At 40.6% G+C, this 26088-nt stretch overlaps 4 protein-coding genes across 8 annotated transcripts in view; 2 read left to right on the top strand and 2 right to left on the bottom strand.

The window, feature by feature from the left end:
- The first annotated feature begins 13 nt into the window (after window positions 1-13).
- atp5pb (ATP synthase peripheral stalk-membrane subunit b) lies at window positions 14-5722 on the top strand. Its single transcript, XM_017417568.3, has 7 exons — window positions 14-173; window positions 1188-1224; window positions 1899-2044; window positions 2254-2417; window positions 3229-3354; window positions 3858-4037; window positions 5471-5722. Exons 1-7 carry the CDS (start codon window positions 146-148, stop codon window positions 5546-5548), a joined length of 759 nt encoding a protein of 252 aa, XP_017273057.1. The 5' UTR covers window positions 14-145; the 3' UTR covers window positions 5549-5722.
- A 187-nt stretch (window positions 5723-5909) lies between these two features.
- eps8l3b (EPS8-like 3b) lies at window positions 5910-14730 on the top strand. Its single transcript, XM_017417875.3, has 21 exons — window positions 5910-6096; window positions 6228-6286; window positions 7427-7514; window positions 7665-7780; window positions 7874-7938; window positions 8028-8186; window positions 8577-8726; window positions 8850-8965; window positions 9059-9192; window positions 9367-9488; window positions 10221-10338; window positions 10445-10515; window positions 10994-11068; window positions 11150-11295; window positions 12393-12612; window positions 13008-13048; window positions 13168-13261; window positions 13356-13472; window positions 13559-13647; window positions 13735-13867; window positions 13950-14730. The coding sequence occupies exons 3-21, from the start codon at window positions 7480-7482 to the stop codon at window positions 13989-13991; spliced, it is 2043 nt and encodes a 680-aa protein (XP_017273364.1). The 5' UTR covers window positions 5910-6096; window positions 6228-6286; window positions 7427-7479; the 3' UTR covers window positions 13992-14730.
- Window positions 14346-18193, bottom strand: LOC108236854 (glutathione S-transferase Mu 3-like). The gene is given in 8 exon segments (NM_001329346.1): window positions 14346-14726; window positions 14914-15024; window positions 15905-16000; window positions 16085-16182; window positions 16305-16386; window positions 16466-16530; window positions 16617-16692; window positions 18072-18193. Coding segments are annotated over 8 exon segments (660 nt in total). The 5' UTR covers window positions 18108-18193; the 3' UTR covers window positions 14346-14630.
- A 1604-nt stretch (window positions 18194-19797) lies between these two features.
- The window catches only part of ampd2b (adenosine monophosphate deaminase 2b), an 18283-nt gene continuing 11992 nt past the window's right edge, over window positions 19798-26088 (bottom strand). For all 5 annotated transcript variants that reach the window (XM_017417844.3, XM_025006268.2, XM_017417847.2 and 2 more), the window contains exons 8-18: window positions 25777-25866; window positions 25535-25664; window positions 25259-25453; window positions 25041-25172; window positions 24788-24951; window positions 24012-24138; window positions 23763-23926; window positions 23286-23406; window positions 22953-23126; window positions 21982-22092; window positions 19798-21894 (exon numbers count right to left, since the gene is read on the bottom strand). In XM_017417844.3, coding sequence (XP_017273333.1) covers window positions 21685-21894; window positions 21982-22092; window positions 22953-23126; window positions 23286-23406; window positions 23763-23926; window positions 24012-24138; window positions 24788-24951; window positions 25041-25172; window positions 25259-25453; window positions 25535-25664; window positions 25777-25866 — 1618 coding nt within the window. In that variant the 3' untranslated portion in view covers window positions 19798-21684. The remainder of the gene's footprint in view (window positions 21895-21981; window positions 22093-22952; window positions 23127-23285; window positions 23407-23762; window positions 23927-24011; window positions 24139-24787; window positions 24952-25040; window positions 25173-25258; window positions 25454-25534; window positions 25665-25776; window positions 25867-26088) is intronic.

Below are 26088 nucleotides of genomic sequence, written 5' to 3'. Positions count from 1 at the left end.
TCTGTACTCTCGCGAGATTTCCTCCCATGTCCTCTCGCGAGACTTCCCCTGTCCGCCATCCTTGTGGGTCTGCAGAAGGGCACGGAGAGGCCGAAACAAGGGTGCCGGGCGAAGCAACAACTTGGCACTTCAAATCGTTTTAACCATGATGTCGAGACTTGTTATCCTCTCAGGTGTGTATCGGAGCGGCTTTTGATATTAACAGTAATAAACTCTTATCTTTATCGTCTGTACAGTTTGCTAGGCTGTTTAAAATTACTGAATCTGAAGGGTAATCTGAAGGCCGCACTCTGAATGTGACATGCTAAAGCTAGCTGCCTGTTAGTGTAACTGCTAACAGTCTGGTAGATTTTAGGTTGTAATTATTGCATTTATGTTTGTATCTATAATAACAAGAAAGACTATTCAATATGTCCGTGTTCATATTGTCTGTTACTCTTGTTTGGATTTAGCTTTAGTAAACCGAAGCTAAGCTAGTTAGCTTTAGCTTAGCAGAGCTAGTTTTATATTTACTATCCTTTTAAAAGAAGAGCCCCACTATATCTGCTCCTTAAATGTTTTATTTCTATTTCTTTAAAACCTGCTAATGTAATGCACACCAAAAGACGTACTGACACTAAGTAATAATGTTCTGTCAATTGGTTAAAGTCCTCTAAAATGTCTTTAGCTTATGTGTATTTATGTTATTTAGTCTATCAATCAATCAACTTTATTTATTTAGCACATTTTAAGAACCACAGGGGTAGCCAAAGTGCTGTACAATAGATAAATAAAACCAGTAAAAAGGAAACAGATAAAACAAATAAACAGATAAAAAGATAAATGGATAAAATGAGACATACACATACGGGTTCACAGCAGGTATGTTTTAGGTGCCAAGACAGACAAAAATCACAGTGTGTTAAAAGCCAAAGTATAAAAATGTGTTTTTAAAAGAGATTTAAAAACAGGAAGAGAGGAGGCCTGTTGTGACACTGTAAATTGTCTAAACAATTTTTCAAGTAAAGTTTTGTTTTTAGGTATTTTGCCAAAACCTTTGCTATTTAAATTAATGCTTATGAATTTAGAATCAGCTCTGCAATGGTTATTGAGGTTTTATTTTCTAATACTAGTTTGTAAATCAGTGTGTTTAAGAAAACTTGTATACATTACATTAACTAACATGAATTTGTCTTTTCTGTTTTCAGCCAACTCCCTGAAAGGCAGTGGCCCCTTCGGAGCTGGGTTTGTAGCTTCAGTGTTGCTTTATTTTTGCAGTGTTTTCCCCAACAAATAATGCAGGAGGTGAAATGTCTCCTGAAATTAATGTTGTGCTTTTTTTTTTTTTTTTTTTTTTTTGTCCAACATGCACCATGATCATATCATTGCACACAGATGTGTGTAGCACGCATGAGGAAGCTGCGTATATGAAACTCGACACTTGTAGATGTTTGCAGCACAACCAGCAGCCAATTAGATTCTGGGCTTTCATGAAAAGAAACTTTGATTCAAGTTTATGTACAGTAAACACAATTATTTCATGGTAAAATGCTAGCAAATCAACTGGGAATCTTATATTTCAGTAATTTAACTGCTAATGAAAGGGGTAACGTTTAGCGTTACAGCTATGAATCCAGTGGGAGCTTTCTTGTGTGTTAATCTGCCTGAAGCTAAAGATTTGCCCTGAAGCTAAAGATTTGCCCTAAGTGTCTGAAAATTAAGCTGGAGTATATGCATTTATTTTTCTTTCACACGTCAAACTACAGGTTTTGCGAAAGCCAGAAAATACCACCTCAGTCAGAGCAATTACCAGTCAGTTGAGAGATAAGTCAGCAGCTGCCTGTTTGCCCACGTTTAACTTTTTTTTATTAAGGGGAATAATGCCTGTCGAATCTCTTTATATTGTTGTGTACTTCCAGTTTGGTCCATGCGTCTCGCTCCCTGCACACATCATCCCAGAGTCGGGCCCCTGTTCCCCCTTTGCCTGAGACGGGAGGAAAAGTCCGACATGGCATCTTCCCAGAGGAGATTTTTCAGCTGTTGTACCCCAAAACCGGAGTCACAGGTTAGTATTGTTGTGTCGTTCACAAGCTTTTTGTATTAATCTTAGATTCTAAAGACTTAGCTGTAGTTTTAGTAGCAAATAACTGTAAACTGTATCATGAAATTCCCTTCTAGTCAAAGACCTGTTCCACCAAAGGTTGCTTGAACATCATTTTGATCCTACTGCAGGTTATGATCCAGCTGATTACTTATTTTTCATTTTTCCTGCAGGGCCCTACATGCTCGGCACTGGGCTCATCACCTACCTGCTTTCCAAGGAACTCTACGTGATCAACAATGAGACCCTGTCTGCTATCTGCATATTCAGTGTCATCATTTATGGTGTCAAGAAATTCGGTCCAAGTGTTGCAGCTTTTGCTGACAAACTGAACGAGGTGGGCTGAAAGGGTTCAGTGTTTTTAAAGCAGAAAACAAGCTCTCTGTTATTTATAGATTTATTTGCATGCTCTCAGGCCACATGTTTTCAAAATAATCTAATCAAACGCACTTGCATAATGTTTTGTGATTAAATCCTTGACGCTTGATTCTCTCCCATCAGAGCGGAGGAGGTGAAGTCAGACATTTACAAAATGAGTCAGCGTTATTGATGTTTGTTCATTAAATCAGTTTATGATGTGGAAATAAAAATCCCCGCCTAAGACATCACAATGTCAAAACAACCTTCTGCAAATGATACGCAGATACTCATAACTCCTACACAACAAATAACCAGATTTTAAGAGACTTTCTTTTGATCTTACTAAGAAAGAAAGCACAGTTTTATTCCTCGTTGTTGGGGTGTGTTCAAAAGCCACTTTTTGCCAAGACACTGGCAACTTAAAGAAAAACAGCAGCCTTCTTTTCACCACTGAGTCTTGATTTCAGATTTGTCCAAGTGGCCTCTATCTGTTTTTACCCCTCTTGTCTCACTGCAGGTCTTAATGGTTAATTCCAGTTTTTTAGCCGATATCCTATTTTATGCATGGTTGTTCACATTATAATTTAAATTCATGGGTGGGGGAGGGATCACATATGGGAGAAAAAACTTGGATTTGAGTCACTTCTGCCTGCAGTGTTAACATATTTGGCAACAATAGTGTTAAATTATAGTTAATAGTTGTTGCTTTCAGTCAACAGATTCTGTTTTTTCTTCATACAAGCTGTGCAATCGTCCCTTTTGATCTGCATTTCTGTATTTCCCCTCAGGAAAAACTGGCCAAAGCGCAGGAGGTGAAAGACCTCGCCATGTCCGGTCTGACTCAGGCCATCGAGAATGAGAAAAAGGAGCAGTGGCGAGTAGAAGGAAGAGCAATGCTCTTTGATGCTAAGAGGGTGAGCAGCTCTGACCTTTCGTATTTAACTCCATCAGTAATCCTAACACATTGCTGCAGGCTCTGCTGCTGAATGAGCTTGTTGTCGACCTCTGCTGGCAACAAGCAGGAACTGAGTCACTCTAAAACTGTGATGATAAAGGATAATGAATAACTAGTATACATGAAAAGGAAGTTTTAAATGATGGTCTATACTACACATCATACGAGTATTTCTTTGAAAGCTGTTTAGATGTAAAAATAGTTTTTTATGACATTTGGGATTGAGCAAAGGCTTAAACTTTAAACTTAAGAACTTGAAGTTAAAAATGAACCTGCAGCGTTCTGCTGTGATGTGACGTGCATTTAAAGTCTAGTTGGACGTTTTGTGACGCTGCAGAATACATTTTAAATTCGTTTCCTGCTCGACTTTTCCTTCATGAACGCCTGTTACTGCATAGCTGTGTGTGTGCGATCTGAACTCTGGCTGCACAGTTTAAGATTTTTGTTTCGGTTGCCTCTCAGAACAATGTTGCAATGCTGCTGGAGACCAACTACAGGGAGAGGCTACACATGGTGACCAATGAAATAAAGAGGCGCCTGGACTATCAGATCGCCCTTCAGCACCTCAACCGCCGGTTGGAACAGGAGCACATGATCAACTGGGTGGAGAAGAGCGTCATCGGCAGCATCACTCCTCAGCAGGTCAGCCCCTCCTTCTGGTTGTTAAAAGCCTGAAGCCAGCTTACCTTTACTGATGTTAAAAAAAAAACATCTGTTATGGGCGGAAGGTAATGTGCTGTAAAGATAAGTGCCTTTTTTATCACCGAGCTGCTTTGGAGTTTATTTACTGTATTGGCTGGGACACAAGATTAGCGTGATTGAAATATAATCTAATGCAGCCTATTTTTGTATCTTGTTTTCACTATACACAGGACTTTTTTAAAGTTATTTTTAATCATTTTTGAGGCTTTTATGTATCTGGGGAAAAGTGAAAACTGGCAAATGTTTTGAAAGGTTGGCGATCGCATTTTGACACAAACTAGAGCAGATTGAAATCTGCTGATTGAGTTTATTTATTTAAAATATTATGTTATTGATAAAAGTCCAAAGCATGAGAAGTACCCTCAGGATTAAATTTTTTGTGTTAACAAATAAAATATACAAAAAATGATTCTTAGAATTTGTTTAATATGACCTCAGATGAATAACGAGTCTTAATAATAATATTATTAATAATAATAATAATAGTTTGAACTTGAGCTAAGCCAGAATTTCAAAGCTTTGTGCAAAAACTCAAAGTAAAGCTACAGCTTTGATAAGAATTAGAAGTATGCAGCAGCCAGGTCCTGCTCATCAAATGCATTTATTTATTCATCACCAGCAGGTGTGTATGAACACAAAACTAAGGAGGCGAGAGCTTCATTGGTTTTATTTATTGCTGGTAATTGATATTAGAGGGGTTGTAGTATTTAAAAAAATGGGCCGAGCTGCATCTGTAACTCAACAAACCTCAGTTAGGAGGCTAAATGTTGAAGTTCATGACCGTAAAAAGGATGTCTGAAGACGCGTGGCTCGTTTGAAGGGGTTCCCAGACGTGGCAGCACCAAGCTTCAATTCACAGAGACGCTTCAGAAAAATCCACAAAAACGTCTTGAACTCTGATGAGATCAGGATGAGCGGCAACCCAAACACAGCCTGTCTGCACAAACGCCTCAAAGCAGCTGTGAAGCACGGAGGAGGAAGTGTGTTGATTTGATTGAGTGGCCCTCGGCAGCTCGCAGACTTTGAGTCGGTCGTGAATTCCTCCGTCCACCAATTTATTCTGGAGTCAAATATGAGAACATCTGCCCATCTAAAGATTGGCTTCTTGGACCTAGCCTATAATGTTGTTTTATTTTTTATGACATGATCCAAAAAAAAGCCATGTTGGTCATTTAAGAAGGGTTTGACCTTTTTTTATTTTGTCCTGACATATTTAAAATCTTAAAATTAGGAGGCTGTACCACTACTTTTAACCATAACAGTAAGTAGGAATTAGTGTAAAATCGTTTGGCACAAACTGATTATTGTGGATTGTCTAAATAAAAACCCAGTCATGGTCTTACATCTCTGTTTGTGTTTTTTCTGTTTTTCAGGAGAAGGAGAGCATTGCCAAGTGCATCGCTGACCTGAAGATGCTGGCCAAGAACACTCAGGCCAAAGCAACAGTCTGAACCATTACGGCCCAGAAGAAGACCCCTCAAACCCTCGACTTATAGTTCCCCAAACGAGACGCCACTTTCTTTACAGAATAAACTTTCTCTTTAACAGTCGTCTCTGTCGACGTTATGGGTGTGTACAGTATTTACTCGTCAGCAGATGGTAAAATAAATGGTTCTCTTATCCAACGTTGCCTGCTTTGTTTTATTTTTTTTAAGCTGTATTAATCCTTGTCATATTTTCTGTGATGGCAGCGTGTTTCAGCTACATGAGTGTGTAAACACTTCAGTGAATCACTTGAGACCTTTGATCGCGCTGAAGTAGGCTTTATCATAACGAGCACCACTTTTGCTGCCATTCGCTGCTCCTCAGATGACAAATAAGGCCCCCCCCTCTTCATCCGTCACTCCTTTCAGAACATTGCACTTTGATCCTTGATCTTTCCGACACAAGGAAATTTTCTCGCTCGGCTGCGGAGGAGCTGGTTCTTTCTGACGGTCTTCGGAGAAATAAAGTCTGAAAGAAGGGAACGAAGATGCTGGCGAACATCTGATGCTCGAAGGTAAACTGGACGGAGAAAGTCTACGGTGCTGGCGTGACTCGAGGTCGTAATGGAAAGAGATCAATTAAGGCGATATGAGTGGCAGGATTGCTTCCTGTTTTGAGAAGGAAAATGTGTTTTGCTTTTTGCAGAAAGTGGAGTTTTTCGCCACCTGGAAAACTCGTCTTTCGTGCTGCGTTCAGTCCAGGAGGTATGTGACAGATTTCAACACTAAAATCGAATTTAATTGAACTTCATCAAACAGGCTTAACCTTGAGACAAAGCAATACCAGACATCCAGATTAAATATTAAATGCTGACACCACTAATGTTGGTTTGTGAGGACGTAAGGTTAAAGCCTCCCGGATAGTTTGATACTTGAACCTTTTTGTTCCTTTAAACCCTGAATTTATCACAACTGTAACTAATTAACTGAAAGTCTTTGTGCCAATTGTCTCACAATTTCAATAAATCTTCCATCTGCCTTTGTGCTGAAGAAACGGGGCTCGGCGAATCAGAAGCAGAGCACAGAAACGACAAATTTTCTTCCAAAGTAAATCACAGCTCCGCAGTCATCTGTTCTCTTACGTGTGAAACTGATGCAAACGTTAAACAAAAAATGTTTCCAACTTCTCAAAGATGGTGCGGTTCGAACCTGAGAGAGCAGAGCAGAATCTCGCAGTGACGCACAGAAAAAAAACAAGTTTAATTATAAACCAAAATGACCAGCAGTTGATGATGCGAGGGAGGGAAATATTTCCTTTTACGTCACTCCACTGCAGTAACCTCAGCCACCTTTTAGGAGACTCAACAGCGCTTAGACACGATAACATGAAATAAAAAAAGCCCAACTACTGAGAAGTTTCAATAAGACTCAGATATGGAGCTTTATCTGAGTACCCACCCACTGAATATATAACAAGCACCTGTCATATTTAAACTATTCAGTCACTTTTTAAAGCATTAACCAAAAGACTGACTTAATATTTTTAATATTTTACCCACCGTTTGCGAATCGATAGTCTGCAGCTTCAGTTTGAAGCTAATCCTGTCAATCAGACTGCCTCAGGTAAGACCCAAAACAACGCCAGAGAGATCCACAATTATTTAAAACTGCATTAAATCAAAATATCGAGTCTGATAAACGTGACCGAGACTCCATGAAGCCACAGGGAGATAAAAACAACGACACAGATGCTCAAACATAAAGAAGGACAAACAAAAACAGGAAAGCAAAATGAGTCCGTCTTAAAGAGTCTAACACTGACTACAAGAGTAGTCCCACACATCTGTGTGGCTTCATGTCTCAAAGAGTAGTCAGTTTCACGTTGATCTGGTGGATTTCTTACAGGTTGGATCATCTTGGAAGTGATCTCCACCGATTTAAAGTGAAAAGATCTCAGAATGTTTGGAAACGGCAGCCCGTTCTCTTACTCCCGGTGAGTAAGTTTGAGTTCAATCTCATGTTTCATTCAGGTGAAGTTAATTGTTCACACACAGTAAATCCAGTCTGATTTGGGTTCTGTGGAGAGAGCTGGTGGTTGACTCGAGTAGTCACTTTTTAAAGTTACCTCTTCGTTCTTCTTCAGGGGTTTCCCTCAGGAAGACTTCCCTCAACAGAGACGACCTTTCCAGCAGGATGAGCCCAAAGAGTCGCCGCTGCAGAGAAATGGCATATCCAGACCCAGTGGAAGATTCATATACAGTACGTTCAAACAACAAATAAAATAAAAAAGTCTGTTGTTAGTTAGGTGGAAGAACAAAACATGTTCAGGCTTTTTTTTTTGTTTCCTCTCAGTGCAGAGAAAGGAATACTCAGAGGTGCTCAACAAACAACCAGACAACTTTCAAGCCAGAGTGGAGGTAGGAGCTCTGCGCCTGCTAGAAGATAAAAAGACATTCATTGCTAACCGTGCAGCATTAAGCGCTCCGCTCGTCCCTTCTCCCCTCAGCACCTGTTCACCTGGGAGCTGGACGGCCGTGAGGTGAGGACGGTGGAAGACTGTGTGGCCAAACTCATAAAACTGGACGCCAACGGTCGTCTGTGGCCTCAGGAGATGATCATGGAGCTCAAGGAAGCGTACCTTCTGCTCTCTGACATCGAGACCAAGGTTGGTCTTCACTTATACAGGAATAAATGTCCCCCACTGCCGAAAGGCGAAGCAGCGAGAATGTTTCTGCCCAGGTGTGTCTGTTGGCGAAATGTCTCATGAGCTATTGGACGAATTTTAAGTAAACACAATTCAAGATGGCTGCCACAACCAGCTGCTCTTAGAAAACACAAAAATGGCTACAAATGATATTGACCTCAGATTTGGTGACACAGTCTGTCGGCTCCAAAAGTCAGCAGCTGTAGATGTGCACTTTCTGTGAGTTTCATTGTTAATCGTCCAGTGGGTCATGAGATATTTTGCTAACACACACGCAGGCAAAGACTTTAAACTGGATTTTGCGTTGGGTCATGAAAGTAACATGAATCTGTGGCTTCTCTGCCCACGCAGTCGGAGCTGGAGACACTGCCTCTGATGAGCATCCTGCAAACCAAAGCCGTGCTGGAAAGCTGTGCCTACAACTCCCTGCTGGCGCTAACTGTGCAGGAGCGCAGCAAACATTTCCCGCAGGTCTTCTTGTTCCAGTGCGAGGAGACCGGGGTGAGTCCCCTTTTCTCAGGGCCCACCTGTGAACTCCCCTTCGACCCAATGAAGGCTGCGGAAAGATATCTGTGTGCTGGTGTCACTGCTGGAGTGAGATTAAAAGCAGGTCTGTTTTATCAGGCGGAGCTGATTAAGACTGATCTGGATAAGGCCCTTCAGAGAGGAGGAGGAAGAGGAGGAGGAGGAGGAGGAGGAGGAGGTGATCTAAACTCCCACAGAGAGCCGACTGACATCATGTACAAAACTCAAATACACACAAAATCATGTTTATGAAAAACCAAAGGGACTGATCAAACAGTAACATCTGTGTGTTGGTGATTTTTTTGTAGGATTAATCTTGATCGGTATAACCCCGGAAGCTTCCGGCAGCCCGGACCCCGTCCCATGGAACAAGAGGAGACCCTTCCACCTCCAGACTACGCACAGCGGATGAGAAGGGATCCAAGCACACGCAGAGCAGGAGGTACTGAAAGGGTTAACAACCTCAGACCCGAGAGGAGAAGCTCCCTCCAGATGTGCTTATCTCATTAATTTATTTTTATCTTCCTTTACAACAGCCTCCGCGAGTTAGCTTTAAATAAACAACCAGCTCAGGCTGTCAGTATCCTCTTGAAATTTTCCCCCCGTTTCCATGTAGATTACATGCCCCCCCAACCGGCCTACTCCCCACCGGGAGACGTGAGACAACATCCGAATGTTCGGGAGATGGAGAGTGGTCCCCAGATGGCTCCTGAGGGATCAGATAGCGAGAGGAACATGGTCAGTGCTGCCAAAAACGCACAAGCACAAAGCACCAAAAACTCGATCCAAGGATGCACAAGATTTCTTATGTTTCCGAAAAAAAAAGCCCAAAAGTGTATGTCTGTTAGCAAAATATCTCATAAACCACTTGATGGATTTTAATGAAACTTACAGGTAATAATCACTGGATGCTCGTCTACAACTCATGAACTTTTGGAGTCAACTCAATTCTAGATGGCCGCCACAGCCAACTGACTGTAAAAACATAAAATTGGCCATAATAAATACAATTTTGTAGATATTGTGCTAAAATTTGGTGTGGTTGTAGCTGAGAGTCATTCTCAACACATACTTTGAGTTCTACTCACTGACTGAGATCTTTTCCTAAAACTTTAGCATTAACTGTTGGGAGTCTCTCCTGTTTGTCTGTTAAAAAAATATCCTGTCAACCACCGGACAGATTTTAATGAAACGTTCATAAAATAATTCCTAGATGTACATCTACAGCTGATTACCTTTTGGAATTTGTCCTGTTCAAGATGTTCACACTGTTCACAGCTATGTAACATTAGCCAACGCAGAAATGGATATAACTCTGTCAGTTTTACAGATAATAGTCAGTCAAGCCAGTCGTTTCTTATCGTAAGACGATCTCAGTCTAAAACTCTGGCATGAAAGATGGCGGGTGATAAGCATTCCTTCAAAGAATGCTGAGCCTTTAACCTGAAATGTTTTAATTGTCTTTCTCAGGAGATTTTAAATCACGTCATAGACGATTTGGAGATCTTCATGGGCAAGATAGGAGCTGCGGGACATGCACCTTCGCAGCAAAACAAGAAAAAGAAAAATGCGATGAAGAAGAGAAATGGTAACGTATCTGATCTGTTTATGTTGTCACATGTAAGAAAACCTGAAGGTGTGGCCTTATAGCGATGCAGATCCGGCGTTCTTAATGTTTCCATTTCCCCCGTCAGCTTCCAGTCTGCCACATTGGGACGAATACGTCTCGTGCCTTCAGAAAATCAAATATGGATTCAATCTGCTGGTAAATATCATTTCAAAGTTAACTAAATGAAAATAGGAGAAGAGGAGAATTTGCCTTTTTTTAAAACACACCCTGTTATTGAGTCTTTTACATTTTAAATCAATACGTGAACACACACCACCGTGGCACCTACTGATAACTAACAGGTACATGAAGAAAAAAGAAAGATAAGTAAAAAATTCCAATGTATACAAACACGTCAGGACACATCACTGTGGTGCTCGGTTCTGACTTTCTGACAGAAAGGAATTTCAAACGATCCGGCCTTACAGGCCAAAGTCTGCCTGATTTTTCTCCAGATTAAGAAACTGAAGGACCTCTCTAATCCAGCTTGTATAAGCAGGTGGAGCTGCAGGTTTCCAGTTTAACGTGTCGGCCTCCTGGTTAGCAGAGCTGTGAACGCTATTAAGTTTTTAGCAGGAGAGAGAATAAGCGAAATAAGCATTTCAGTAAAATAACACTCTTCTGCACATTTCAGGCCGAGCTGAACGGCGTTCTGGCCAACCCCGACGCTCCTGAGTTTGTCCACATCTTCGTCACTAATCTGGGCATGGTGAGCTCTTTGTAGTTTCTTGTTATTTTCAGTGTTTGGCTTGTACGTTTGTAAGAGTGCAGACTTGTTTTCCCCCCGCAGATAGCTCCTCTGTATCCTGCAGACCTGCCTCCCACGGTCGTCTCTCCCCTGCTGACGCCGCAGGCTTTGACCCTGCTCAATGAGACTCTGACCATGGACGAGAAGCGCCTGTACAGGTCTCTGGGCGACTGCTGGACCATCCCCAGGTAGGACAGTCCTCTGACACGCATCTTTTTATAAAGCTTGTAAAAATTCCTCACACGCAGGCCCGCTGGTTTGAAGTGCAGGTATCCGTGAGCTGACACACCCGAACGTTGGGCGTAGTGCATCTGATATGTAAACATAGGTCAGAGGTAATATTCCTTTCATAACATATGGGAATAAAAGGGGGCATGTTTTAGCCTGAGACGGTGTGAGGAAATGGAAACTGATGGAGTACTTTCAGAGGAATTGGTGCTGGAAACATTCTCTCCATATAATAAATCACCAGTTTGATGAGTTATAAGATGGAAATGTGTGCCTAAATAAATGGACGACAGCTCTTATTTTTTCATAGAGTTGTATTTTTCTTTAAATACCTCCTTTTATATGATCTTTACAACAAATAAAGGTGCAAACATACTGCAATGCACATTCTGTAGTTTAGTTATAATCATTTCTTTTAAAAGAAACAGAGTTAAAGTTTCTAGTTTGTTGCTAAAAAACATCCTACGGTTTGTGTTTACTTCTTCTTGAAATCTTAACAGTTTAACATGCCTTTCCAAACATTTATTTACAGCAATAAACATCTTTATTAAACCTTTTTAAGGGCAGATAATCTATTTTTTTGACATACAGGATGTTAATTTGGGTAAATTTGATAAACAACATAATGTCCCTCTCATATTTGAGAAGCTCAAGCCAGCCTCCTTTAATAAAATAAATTATTGAAGTTAAAGGGTATTAGTTTAGCTTTAGAAATGCTGATTTTATCATTTTCAGACAGTTACAGCCCCCTGGTTTTCTCTTTGAGCACGGCATATCTTTTAATTGTGTCTATAAAATGTCTACAAACTCTTTAAAATGAGCTAACCAGCTTTTGGCTGTAATCTCTTAAGTTATTCCAAATGTCAGATTGTTTAATTTGTCTGAATTTAAATTGATTTTATTAGAAAGTGACATCTGCTGTATCCAGTTTTTTGACTGCTTTCATTTGCTGTTTGTCTGAGCTCGAATGCAACAAGTTTCAAACTCGAGCTGCTTCTTTACGAACGTTTTCTTTTACTCTGCTGACATTTTCCCCGTCCTCCTTTTTCCCTGCCAGGTCCTCGTGGCCCGATGAGAACGTACCACCCTACATCCCAGTGTTTTATGACGGCTGGCAGCCTCCTGCACCCTCTCATGCCCTTCCTGCTTTCCCTCGTCAGAATGAGCCAATAAGCAGAAACAACTTTCAACGCCTTCCATCCACCAGGCCCGGAGGACCGAGAAATGACAGCCAGCGTTACTCACCCCAGCCCATGCAGCGGCAGCCTGAGGAGATGGTAACAAACGTATTAACTACAAATGGATGCAGTTTTTGAGTCAGACACAAAGTGCTGCAGCAACCTCGTCTTCTCCTGACCCCGACGTGAAGCGGGACTCAGAGTCAGGGGGCATTGAGAAGATCTACAGACGTGATCTACATAAATGATTCCCAATACAAGAATCATAAATAAGAGAGAATTACATGATTGTCAACGAAGCTCTTTGCTTTTTAGCACAGTTTGTGTACTTCTGTCTGTGATAACTGGGGTCAAAAGTCTATGTGACGCATGTTTTACGAGTCCAGAGCTGAAAATTGTATTTAATGCTGCAATGGGGGAAAAAATGCCTTCTGTTCATATCATCAAGACGTGTATTTTCAGTTTTATCTAGATGTACTTTGTGCCTTTTACAGCCTGCGACCAATGGTCCCTGGAGCTCGCCCCCACCTGTGCGGTAAGCTTTATCAGCGGCACAAACAGCTACAGGATCACACATTTCTTCACTTCTCGTTGCGCTCTTTTTCCGATTCCATGCCGCGTTTTCACCAAGTGTGCCGTCTGCTGCTGTTTCAGCCCAACCGAGCCGCCGCTGTACATGCGTGTCATATACAACTTCATGGCCAGGAACAGCCAAGAGCTGACCGTCATGAAGGATGAGGTGGTTCAGGTGAGCTGGCAGCTGTCCACCTTACAAAACACTACATTAAACCGCACCGGCACGGTCAAAACCGACCTCGTGTTCACTTGGATTTCAAACACAGGTGGTTCAGAAATCTAGGCCATGGTGGCTTGTGCGCAACTCCCGCAACGAGGAAGGCAGCGTTCCTCCCAATGTTTTGGAGTCACTTGACAACTCTGAATCCACGGAGTATCAACAGGTGAGCCAAGTCAAATCTAGCCCTGCTTAGGGACACAATTTCCTGGATTTGATGTGATTATTTATTCCCTTCGATCTGTCTCTCAGTGGGACAGCCGCAGCCCCCCGACTCTGAACATGAACTCCAGTCCTGCTGATGTGAAGGCATGGCTCGAGTACAAAGGTTTCTCCAGAATGTGAGCGGCTCTCTCCAACTTCAAGAGGTTTTTTCTGTTCGTTAAGCTTGCTTTCTTTTGTGAATTCTTTTGATTTCTCTTGGACAGCACCGTCTCCAGCCTTGGGGTTTTAAGAGGACAACAGCTTTTGGGAATGTCCAAAGAGGAGATCAGGACCGTGTGCCCAGAGGATGCCGGCAAAGTTTTCTTCAACCTCCAGGCAGTCAAGTCATCGCTCGCGGTATCTGATGCAATTTAGGTCAAGCTTCTACATATGAACCAAACTGCAGCATGTGGGTAATGCTTCATCCTGTTCCCTGCAGCTGGCCAGCGAACCTTCGGGGATGTACGACAGCCGCTACTAACGAGTGCCGCCAACTAACGATGTCAACATGAACCAGCTACTCTCTGCACGAACTCCACTTCAACCAGTGCCGTTTTATGTTATTTCAGGAGAAGCACAAAGAGGATTTTCCATGTTGTATGTTCAGCAGAAGTAATCACTTAAATTTTACACCGTTACATCTTTTACTTATTTAATACAGTCCCAAATGTGTAGATCCAGGAACTCGTTTCTTATTAAAACCTGAGTCACGCATGCGTTTATTAAAAAAATATTTTCTGCAGCATAACTACTGTTTTCTTTAAATCTATAATTTTCATGATGTGATTTGTTGTAAAAAAAAAATGTTTATGTAAATTCAGAACGCGAAACAAAGTCAGTACAAGATTCAGTTTAATTTGTCTCAAAAAAAGAAAATAAAGTTTCACATCCAAACCTTCCTAAACATTAGTACAAAGTTGTTTTGGTGAATGGTTGTAGAAACTGCAAACTACTGATTACAGGATATGAAGGCTACATAAGCAACATGGTATCACTACTTTTTTTTTTTTTTAAAAAAAGGCAATTTATGAAAGATTTCTAGAACTGAATGTACCATTTTTTTCCCAGCAAGTGGCATTTGAGAAATGCTTTTTATTTTTCCAGAGGTGAAATGTGATGTTCAGTTCTTTTTGTTTCCCCATTTGGCCATCTTGTTGTTGACAGGACCCTTTATGAATTTGCCCGACTTCATGTAGGCAGCAATCTTGTCCAGGGCCTAAGAAAAATATATATAAAAAGTGGTAAATGCAAAACAAAAGCCTTTGCGGTCAGAGTCATTAAAACATAGAACCTTGCACACAGACAGCGATCTTACAAGGTTCTGCTACAAGGACTTCCTTACATTTCTGCAGCTGTAAGTGACAAATTAAAGACGTGCAGACGGTAGATTCGAGTGTTCTCACCTCAAAACGGTCCAAAAACTCTTTCAGGTTCTTGAAGTCGTCGAAGCACGAAGGATGAAACATCCTGTGTTGATCAAACAACTCGTACAAGATGAAGTCCACAAAAGTGATCTGTTGTGAAGAAAATGCACAGTAACGGTAACTCGCTGAAAGCAAACTCGCACCTGGTTCACAACAGATTATTCACACCCAAAATACGAAATTATGCTTGTTTTGTTTTAGTTAAATATTATCCTCACCTAATGTCGAACAAGTGTGAGCGTTTTCACACAGGGTCAAAGGTTGAACATGTGCCAATAAGGAAATGTTTCTTCTAGTTTGATTTATACGAAATGCTTGATGCGTGACTTGTCGTTTTATAGGTTTAAACCGATCAAATCGTAGAAAAAGAAGCCAAACGAAGAGCTTTGATCATAACTAACAAAACTGAGGCTCAGATTTCATTGCTGCTGACATAAAGTAATTCTGATATATTTGTTTATACAAGTACACTAGCTTTTATTAACATTTCTGGTGCACATTTAGAAGTTGAACATCAGTACCAAGGAGGGTTTGTTTTCTCTTCAAGTTCTTATTTTAGTTAGCCAGCGCAGCCTATATCGCCACCTGCTTTGAGTTCAAGGCTAACAGAAACAACTTAAATGCATATCTTTTCCTAGCAACTGATTATAATTTCATTTAGATTATTATAGCTACTATTTTGAGTGTCTTAGCTCATGTTTAGTTTCATGATTTTATTTAAATTATCCTATATTTCATTTAGATTATACATGACTGATGCTTTTTTTTTTACGTTTTCTGTGTTTGATTATGTACCTGATTGTTGTTTCTGTGTTGTAAAGCACTTTGGGTCACCTTGTTGCGGAAAGATGCTGTAAAAATAAGTTTCACTTCACAAGTGCAATTTCCCGAGTTCACTTCAGCTTCTGCTTCCTAACTGGACAGAAACTCAGCTCATATGAGCTGTACGAGCTCAGATTTTTATAGTCACCTTGTCACCAGCAAACCACTTCCTGTCTCCCAAGAAATCGGAGAACTGCTTCAGCTGAACATGCAGGTTCTTGAGGTACCCCGGCTTCATGTTGTCCTGATTTCAAAGGAGGTGAGGCTGGCGTTAGTGGAGACTTAGATGTATAACGTGACATTAAATTCAGCAGAATTACATACTCACAAGGTCAGTGTAGCACATCCTCACAAAGCCATTTCTGAAGTCCATGGCCTGGTTCTCCAAGATGTCCACTCGGATCTTCTCATCCTCGGTTTCTCCACCTGTCATCAAAGTTTACAGAACATCTGAAGCTGTGAAACTTCATTCAGTTTGGTTCTTTTAAAAATGGTCAAAAACACCACCTGTTAGTATAATTTTTGCACATGTGACAAGCAGTACTTACACATGTTGTGCTTACGGGCGATGTATCTCATGATAGCATTGCTCTGCACAATCTTCCTGTCTCCATCAACGAGGTAGGGCAGCTAAAGCGTTAAACACGTCATTGTTATTAAAAAGAAACTTTTAAACCAGTCTTATTGTGGGGGGAAAAAAACCCCTTACATTAGAAAAGACCATTCCCAGTTTCTCTTTTTCATCCAACCAGCAGCTCTTGTCATAGTCTGGAGCTGTGTGAGAGAAAAAGTGGATCACGTGAGTTAACCTGGACTTTTTTTAGATAAATAATTATTTATCTAATGTAACGGTGAATTACCTTCACCACAGGAATAAAACTTCTCCTTGTACTTTGTGTCGGTGTACTCCAACAGGAGCCGGACAGGCTGGGCGAGCTGCACAAATTCAGATAAGGACGAAAGGTTGGTTTAATCTTAAAACACATACCAACTCTGAAAATCAGTGTTTTAATGGGTTTTTTTATGAGCTGCAATAGGAATAAATAGGACTGATTTACTTTAAACCCACATCATTATTATGATGACGTGCAATTTAATAAAACTGACTGAAATATGTATTTAATAGCAGATTTGTGAGGCTTTATAGACAGAGAATAAAGTCTTCAGAGAAATGAAGCAAACTCCAAAGATTTTTTTTGTTTATACACATGCATAATATTCCTAAAATTCTCCAAAGTGACATGTTAATAATCAGGAACACTTGCTTTGGGCTTTAAAGAACTAGCTTTCAATAAATGTCTCTTTTAAAAAAAGGATGATTAAGATGAAATTTTAACATAAATTAAGAGGAAACCTTTGAAATCAATGAAGCGTTTACGTGAAGTCTGTAAATTTGAAACTGCTTATGCAAATTAGTTACAGGTGTTAATACCTTTCAAATGATTATCGATTTTCACGCCGCTTTTATGTTCTGGTGTCTTGTAAAGTTGAAGGTACCCTAATGTTAACGAATAAACCAAACTAGGCTTGAATTTTCACCGCCGTATTCAAAGTTAAACCCAGTGTTTGACCGGCGTAAAGTGGCGCAGACCAGTATACAGGCTGTTCAACCAGATTTAGCTGCTCGTCAATGAAACAGGGAAGTGTAATTTGTGCTAAAAAAGAAAAAACAACAAAAAACACACGAGCTCGGTAAAATAACCAACAAACCTAGCGCCCAAACATCCAGCGCCCATGTCCAGAAACTCTCATAGCTAAGTCGTGACAGATGTATTTTGATAACCTGTTAACAAAAAACCGCTTTAGTTTGTTTTATTCAAACGCAACCACCGTTAAAAACGCATGCGCCAGAAGTCGTGTTGCCAGGTATACGATAATGACCGCATTTATATGATAGTTTTAGGGTTCTATAGATATACGACAAATTATTTTTAAAAAGCCCAAACAGACGATAGTTTTGTTTTTTTCCGTGCACACACACACACGCACGCACACCACCACTGAGGAAAGCGCACCTATGATGGTTTTGGTCAAAATAAGACAGTTTAAAAGCGACGGTACGATTGTTCGATATATCCTATTTGGCAACCCTGACACGCGCACACCAGCCGTTACCCCACTTTTATTTTTAGCATGTAAGCTAGCTAATTAAACTACTGCGACGTCGCGCAACATAACCCGAATGCTAACAGAAACTACAAACAGTTTTAAAGCCTGTGAGGTTAAAACTCCGGATTTTAGCTACCGTTTAACCCCCCCAGTCCGTTCAATTAACAACATAAGAAAATAAACGAATACAAAAATCATAAACTTACCCCGCGAATATCCCAGTAACCAAGAGTCATAGCCATTTTGATTCACTGTTTTGTTTTCTTTTTTGCACCGGACAGTTTCGGTGATTAGTGGTGGTGGTGGGGAAGCTTCGGCTGCAAACAAAGCGCTGGTCTGTGAGCGGAATGACAGAGAGACGCCGCTGTGCGCCTCGGTCTTTGAGGACAGGAGGAGGGTGGGAGGGGTGGTGCAAGTCTTCCCCGAGCTGCTCATTGTTGCCGCAAAACCTGATCTGCGGGTATTTTTAACGTCAAACTGCACGGTGTGTGCACATGTATGCATCGACCGTTCAATGTCCCCGACTGACACCGAGCAATCTGCTGCAACAACACAAAGCTGCAAGTCCGGAACTTTCTATGAGAAAACTAAAAACATTTCTGTGTAAACATTAGGCTTGTTCTCTAGGCTTGCGTTCTCAGAGGAGTATTGTTACCAGGAGTGTTTTGTGCAAGCAGAAAGAAAAACAAACCAAGCCTTAGTTGCACAATCAAGCTTATCAAGTGAAACAAAAAAAGACCAGGACTACTTCGTCAATAAAAACAAAATGACATAAAGTACATTAATCCTACTAATAATCAAAGGTCTAGCATTACTTGAATGTTTTAACCCTCCTATCGTCCTTGGGGTCAATTTGACTGGACTTGTAGATGTGCTTTCAGTGACGACTCTTAGAGTTTCAGTAAAGTCCATCTGGTGGTTCATAAGATATTTTTTGCAAAAACCACAGACAAACAAACACAGATACGGGCAAAAACATCATCACCCTTGCCTTTGTGTGTTTATTTTTGTATTTTTATGCAGGCAGTGCTTACTTCTCCTATGTCCTAACGTGCAGTTGCTCTGAAATTCTCCTTTAGTTTTCATTTTGACCCACATCAGTGAGCAGTGAACTGAATACAGGCACACAGAACAATGCTGCCTTTGTTTTTCACCCTTTACTCCCACCGACCCCTCGTGATTATCAAGTGCTAACTCAAAAAAATTTTTTTTTGATCGTCTGTATTTGAATTTCATGTTTTCTTTTTGTTTGTTTTCTTGTGATCCTTGTGTTTAGATTGGTTCCCTGTGTTGTGTTCTTGTGTGGTTCTGCTCTCCCGCAGCTCACCTCCTCAGTAGTTTTCCAGTCAGCCTGCCCCGCCCACTTCACCTGTTCCCCCTCATTACCTGTCACTCCAGCTGCTGTCCAGGGATCAAGAACCACACAAGAACACAAACACAAAGAAACACCGGGGAACCATTCTAAACGCGAGGATCACAAGAAAACTACAACACATGAAAATCAAACACAGAAGATCAAAAAATGCCCACATCCTGACACCAGTAACATGTAGGGAGAACTGTTGGTGTTTTTGTTTAATTAGAATAAGCTTTCTCCCACCCCAGAGAGGCTGTGGCTCCATCTCTTTGTTCCTTTGTGAAACCACAGAATAAATCTGGAGCAGGCCTTTCTTTCACAGTGGAGGGAGAGTGTTCTGGCTGCAGATCCTACTACTAGATGTCCCTACACTGTAAACCACACGTGTCAAACTCTGTTCCTCTGGGAGATTAAATCCTTGGAGATTAAATCCCAACGCGATCATAAAAACTGGACTAAATAGACCCGAAGCGCTGGAAGACACAGAGGTGATGTTTATTTACATCCTGTCAGTGGACAGGAGGAGGAAGTAAACTAATCATTTATTAGCAGTTTTATACATAAAAAGAGGAGAGCCCTGGAACATGAATAGCATTTATTTTCAACAGACACAAATGGCAATAAATAATCATTCACAAACAGCTCACACATTTGTCGGAGTGCTTTTGAACCTTAAAGGGCAGCCTTATTGACAACACCAGGACCGTTAGCAAAGGCAGGAGTTTCAAACGAGCTCAACCAGTATCAGACTTTAAGTCATAGCTTTTTTTTTTATTTGTGTCTTGTTTTATTGTGCAAGGAGCAGCTGAAGGAAGAGGTCATCATGCATAATTTACTACTCAAACACATGTATTTTTAGATCTGTCTGCCAATGACACACGGTGAAGAGTCCAAACAAACAAAAACAAAACAAAACAATAGAGACACTAGTGTCAGAAACTTAGTAGAATAGGATACTACATAATGTGTAGTATCACTGCACACAAGAATAATAACATGCCCTCATGCAACCTCACTGAATCACTGAAAAACACAAAAATTAGCGGAAATGCTGGAACTCAAACACAAGTCACAGTAGAAACTGTCAGCCGGCTCACATAAATCAGAGTTTTTGTTTTGACTGTGAACCTATTTATTATTTTTTATTTTTTCCACATTTACCTGCTTATGTGTTAAATGAGGACAGAGGTATAACCGGGAACTTTAGCAATGCTTAGGTCAACATTTAGAGCCATCTTTCTGCATGAATGCAACACAGGATTGTTTTTCTTAATTTACAACAGAGTCGAGAAGTTGTGTTTTTTTATTGCCCAAGAACTAAATGTTTAATTAAATTAATGTTATCTCTTGAAGAAGTTTCAACAATTTGGCTGCTTCTGCCAGCAAGACATTAAAGCAGAGGCCACATATCAAACTTAACATGCGCAGGAAATATAAAAATGATAGTTATTGTGTGATATTAGAACATGTTTGTCCATCTTTTAAATGCACTCTACGGTTCTCTGTACTCTCTAGTATAACAGTGATATTTCTACTTCTACAAAGTGCCAGTTTGTAACATGAAAATGTACAAATCTAAGGTAACACGTCTGTAACACAGTGTATGACTGTATAATTTTTATTATAATCAAACAAAATATGTAAAAAAATACTTTGGGTTTCAGTAGGTCAAAAATAAATAAACCTAATAAATATTTGTGATTTAGTTTTACTTTTACATCAACACAAAATATTTGTGAGAAGTGATAAAAAAGCTGTGTGGAAAACTGTAGTTTGACGGCTTTGCTTTTTGGGAGATAAAATAATAACGTTTATCTTGAAAGAATGGGTTATTAAAATTGTCTTTTTAAAAAAAAATTGGCACATTCTTATACAGGAACATCAGAAATAAAATACAATGTTGGGCCAAGTTAAAATATTGTCTTATTTACTTTTCAAGTATTTTAAATCTGTTGGTTAATAAATCTGCTTGAATTTATCTTGAATAAAATTAACTCATAAAGTCTCCAGACTTGCAGGAACAGGACCTCAGTGCTCTCAGTCCCATCTGGAGCTCTGTTAGTTAAACCTCTGCTTCACAAACTTGTAGATAGTCTCTTTTATTGGTTTGTGTCAAATCCAGTGCAATATTTTTTAAATTTTTTCTTTTTTTAATGCATCTATCCAAGACTTGGTAAAGGAACTGCAGTTGTCATATAGAAATTCTGAGAAGATATGGAAAAAGACTGTAAAAAAAATACAATTGTTCAAGAGACAAAAGAGAAATCAGGATGAGAACTGAAGTAATTATTTGAAACTAAAGGAAGAAAACACCAGGTACAGAGTGTGGCTCGTCCCAGTAGCAGCTCTCGACATGATCCCATAAAAAAGCTTTTCTCCTTTCTTTAGTGTGATGTTTGTGTGCAAATATGACTGATGTGAAAACGAGGACTGGAGTGAGCTGTTTGTGTGCGGCTGCATGTTCACTTCTCTGCCTGCACTTCTCCCATACACAGAGTCCCCTCGATGGTCTCCAGCTCGTCGGTGCGAATGGCCTGCGTGATCAAATTCAGCTCCTCACACATGGTCTCGTAGCGGTAGGCCACGCGGATGTTGGGGACGTTGGTGCGCCTGATGTCGTTGCTCTCCTGTCCCTCTTTTATGTAGTTTGGCCCGAGCCAGGAACTCTTCACCTGGTCAGAGACAGGAGTGAGATCACATGTTTTTACCCCTAAATCAGGCTACTGCACAGTATAAGGAGCTCTGAGGATAATTAATACCTTGTGAGAGAATCCGCTCATTAAGACACTGTTTCTGGCTAATTCACACATGTCACAGGAGCTCAGTTTCCACACCTGAGTTGCAATGCTGTACTCCTCCATCAGCGGCTCCTGCACGCAGGAAACATATCCAATATATTGGTAAATTGTTCACACTTATATAGAACCTTCATAACTTTACAGTGTTTCTCACTCAGCCATGCAGTGCTTTTTGTTTTATCATATATTTTACACTTTATAGAGGAGTTTTTATGTCTCACTCATACAGCGATTAGCATACTATGGGGTTCAGTGTCCTCCCAAAGACACTTTGACACGTTGCAGGGATGGAGGATTGAGCCCTGACCCTCCATCTGGAGGACGACCTCTTACTCACAGGGCCAAACCGCCCGTTTAAAACCCAAATAAAACAGGATTAATACAGTAAGTGAAATACTGAGCACGTATCTTATTTCATTTTAAAACTTTGAATATCTGCAGTCATAAATTAATGTTTTCTGAGCCCCCTAAAAAAAAAGATAAAGCAAAATAAAAAATACTGCTTGTGCTTACGTCCTAAGAGTTCAGCCTTTTTAGGAGTAGTGCAGTTGTCTTAAAAGGTAATTCTTGACTTTCTAGCATTAATTAAGATGTGTGTGGGGGGGGCATTTTACTGAATGTAATTAAGTGTCCTAATAATTAGTCACCCCTCAATTTATTAATTATCTTAAGCATTACTTGCCTTTCACTACACAAACATCATATGAAAACGATTCACCTGAACAGGGATTCAGGTTTAAAAAGTTAGTTTGAATATGTGCAACAAATGCTTTAGAGGTGAGAATATTTACTTGCTAAGAATTTGTTTTCCTAGGTTGTACCCTAAAGTATACTGACCCTAATGAAGTAAATGTTTTTTTAGAAATCTAACAAACAATCTTTTCTCTGTACCTCGGATCAGATTAAAGCTGTTTCAGTAATTCTTATCTGACCTTGGTGAAGTGAAACTGCAGAGGGTCGTCTGTAGACAGAGACACCATGAGTCCTCTGGACAGATACTCTGGCAGAGGGTTACGATGGTAGCTGAGGAACAGGCTGTTATTGCTGAGAGGAGACATGGCGATGCCAATCTGAGCCAAGTAGTACAGATACTGCAGCACAGGAGCCTGCAGGGGGAAAGAGGCAGCGTAAAGTGAAAGAGGAAAAAGAGACAGATTATTTGCATGATTGAATCCCGATCTGTTCCCCAAATTCCCCTTTTTTTTGTTCACAAACTCTAAGGATGATGTCTGCATGGGACTGTGCAAATGTTTTTGGTGTCCCACCTTCCTGAGCAGCAGCCCGTGGGAGATGTTCTCTGACAACATGAAACCAGACACCAGGTGATGGATTGGCCCCGCCTCTCCACAGTGAGGACGCAGGACTAGTGTATTAAACCCACGCTGCCTGAAACAAAAAGGCACAGATCGTACGAGGCCGACTTTAGCTTTTGTGTTTCAGGCGAACGAGGTATAACCTGAATAAATAAACACCCACTGCTGTGCTCCCGTGACTCACTATCAAACGGGTGATAGATAAAAGCAAAGGATGAAGCTGAGAGCTTATGTTCTAGGTTGTAACTTGCAATAATTATACAAAACACACATTTAATTTACTTTTGATACAGAAAAACAGTGATACGGTAAAGTATTTCACTCGCCTCTGAAGTTAAAAACAAACAGTGAGGCCTAAAACTTAGTGAGGGACCATTGATATGAGCATAAAAGAGATTATGGCAGCCTTTTAAACTGTTTTTAACGTACCTGCGCAGGTGATTCAGCACAGTCATGTTTGCATACATATAGTAGAGGTAGTACGAATAGGGCGGGTTGTCCTCCTCCGCCCAGTTGGCCGGCAGTGGGCTGTCCATGTTGAAGATGTGCAGCTCTGGCTTCGATTCATCGTCCACACTGTCAAAACCAACGACCTGAGAGGGGAACCGAGAGCAGAGCCATAAAAACCTCTGAGGAGGAGCTGAAAGATCAGGAATCTGCTCAGTTCAGACGGCATACATGTTGAAGGAAGAGGTGCAGCTCCGGGTGGCTTCCAGGGTGGACTGTAACCTCAAACAGAGGCATGAAGATGTTCTCCAACATTTCCTGGAAGTTGGACAGCTGTCTCTTCGTGTGGTAGACGTCACTTCAAGGAGAGGAGAGGTGGAAACAAATCAGGAAGCAGTTGAAAAGTAAATGTGGAGGTGTTTATGAAAAGTCAGGGCTAACTTTATTTAGAAGGCTCTTTTTAAGGAACAACTAAAGCAAACAAAGCGAATAACATATTACATGTGAGAAAAATAGAACAAAGAAGAAATAAAACATAAAAAAATAACATAATACTGGTGTAGTTTAATACCTTTGTTACCTCTCCAAAGGTACAAAGAACCCATGAAAGTGTGACAGATATTAACAAGATATTGTGACTGCAGAAAGCATTCGATAAGTTAGGAAGTTTAAATAAATATACATTTATATTTTACATTTTGGCAACTTCTCCTTTCTTTTTACTTTCAAGAAGGTTATGTGGTTTAAAGGTTTATTCAGTCATCTCTCTGTTAGCGTGATCAATCAAAAAGTTATCAGATTTTCATGAAAAACTTTCCAAATTAGAAATTAATAACATATATGTCAATTTAAAAGTAGCTTTAGCAAAGTTACACAGTTAGTCTTGTGCTGCATATAATATGTTTTAGTGGAGAAGAAGTATAAGACATTATAAAACAGAAGAGTATTACCACTGTATCTGAGTGTAATACTTGAGTAAATGTACTTTCGACACTGGTAAAACTCACAAGAGTCGTGGTACTTGTACGAGCCAGCGCACATTGTCGGAGTAGACCTGATGCTTGACGGCCCACTTGGCCAGTTTGTCCCACTCGTTCCTGGAGCGCCCGTAGATGGACAGCCTGAGCTCCACGTTCTGGTACTTGCTCTCCTCCAGGTCAGCCATCACCTCCTGAGACACACGGAAAGGACCGTCACTAGAGGGCGCCACACAGCCAGTGTGAAGTTATTAAACTGCAAGTGCATGTACACAGCAAGCACCTTTACTATGTGACCGAAGTACTTCCCCTCGATGTAGTTGTCCGTTTTAATGAAGATCTCTCTCAGGATGGATTCACCAATGGGATTGTATTTGGCGTTGAATTTGTCAAACCTATGGAACGTGTTACGGTCCTGCAGAAATGGATGAAAACACGCAGTTGGATTCACGTCCACGTGGTTATATGTTTATTAACCAGGTGAATAGTGGTATCACTCACAGCGTGCATATCCAGAGTGTCAACACTTAGGTCAAAGGCCGTCAGGTTCATACTCTCAAACACCTCCATGAGCGTCTGACCTTTGCCCCTTTCCATGTGCACAATCTCTTTAGAACACTTCTTCATGGCCCTTTTGATAAAACGTAGAAGGTGCTTCTGGTTCATGCAAGCTGAAGCATGAATGTGTGTGTCAACCTGTAAAACAAACACACATTAAGGTTTGGTTTTGGCTTGCAGAAAGTATTAAGATCAGGTATACAAAGCTTTCAGGTTCACCTTACGAATATTATAAAAATCTCGATGGGGGACTTTCTTCTGCGCTGCCAGCTCCTTCATCTCATTCAGCAAAATGTGCATCTGGAATTTGGAGCTGAGATACTGCAGCCGGCGGTAGCAGAAGGACTTTCTGTGGCAAAGGCAGACAAACTACTAGTCTGTTTTTGTTTCTACAAGATAATGCAAAAGCTACACACACACAAATCAAGTCAGCATAAACTTTATCCATGAATGGAGCTTACACCGGTCCGTTAATAATGAGGGCCATCATGACGTTCATGTCAGCGATGTACTCCTGCAGGTCTGGGTATGGCAGGTCCAGCTCCGTGCTCCTGTCACAAATAAAAGAGGCTGTGTTGCTGCCAATAAAATGTGTGAACTGAGCCTAAAGAGAGACAACTTCTCACACTGAATCAATCAATCAATCAAATTTTATTTGTATAGCACATTTCAGCAGCAAGGCATTTCAAGGTGCTTTACATAATTAAAAAACAAAATAAAAACAGCATGTGACAATGAATAAACAGTAAGAAAGAGACAAACATCAAAAACCC

Source organism: Kryptolebias marmoratus, linkage group LG8, assembly GCF_001649575.2.
Source record: "Kryptolebias marmoratus isolate JLee-2015 linkage group LG8, ASM164957v2, whole genome shotgun sequence".
Classification (NCBI taxonomy): domain Eukaryota; kingdom Metazoa; phylum Chordata; class Actinopteri; order Cyprinodontiformes; family Rivulidae; genus Kryptolebias; species Kryptolebias marmoratus.
This window is presented reverse-complemented; position numbering and strand designations above follow the sequence as displayed.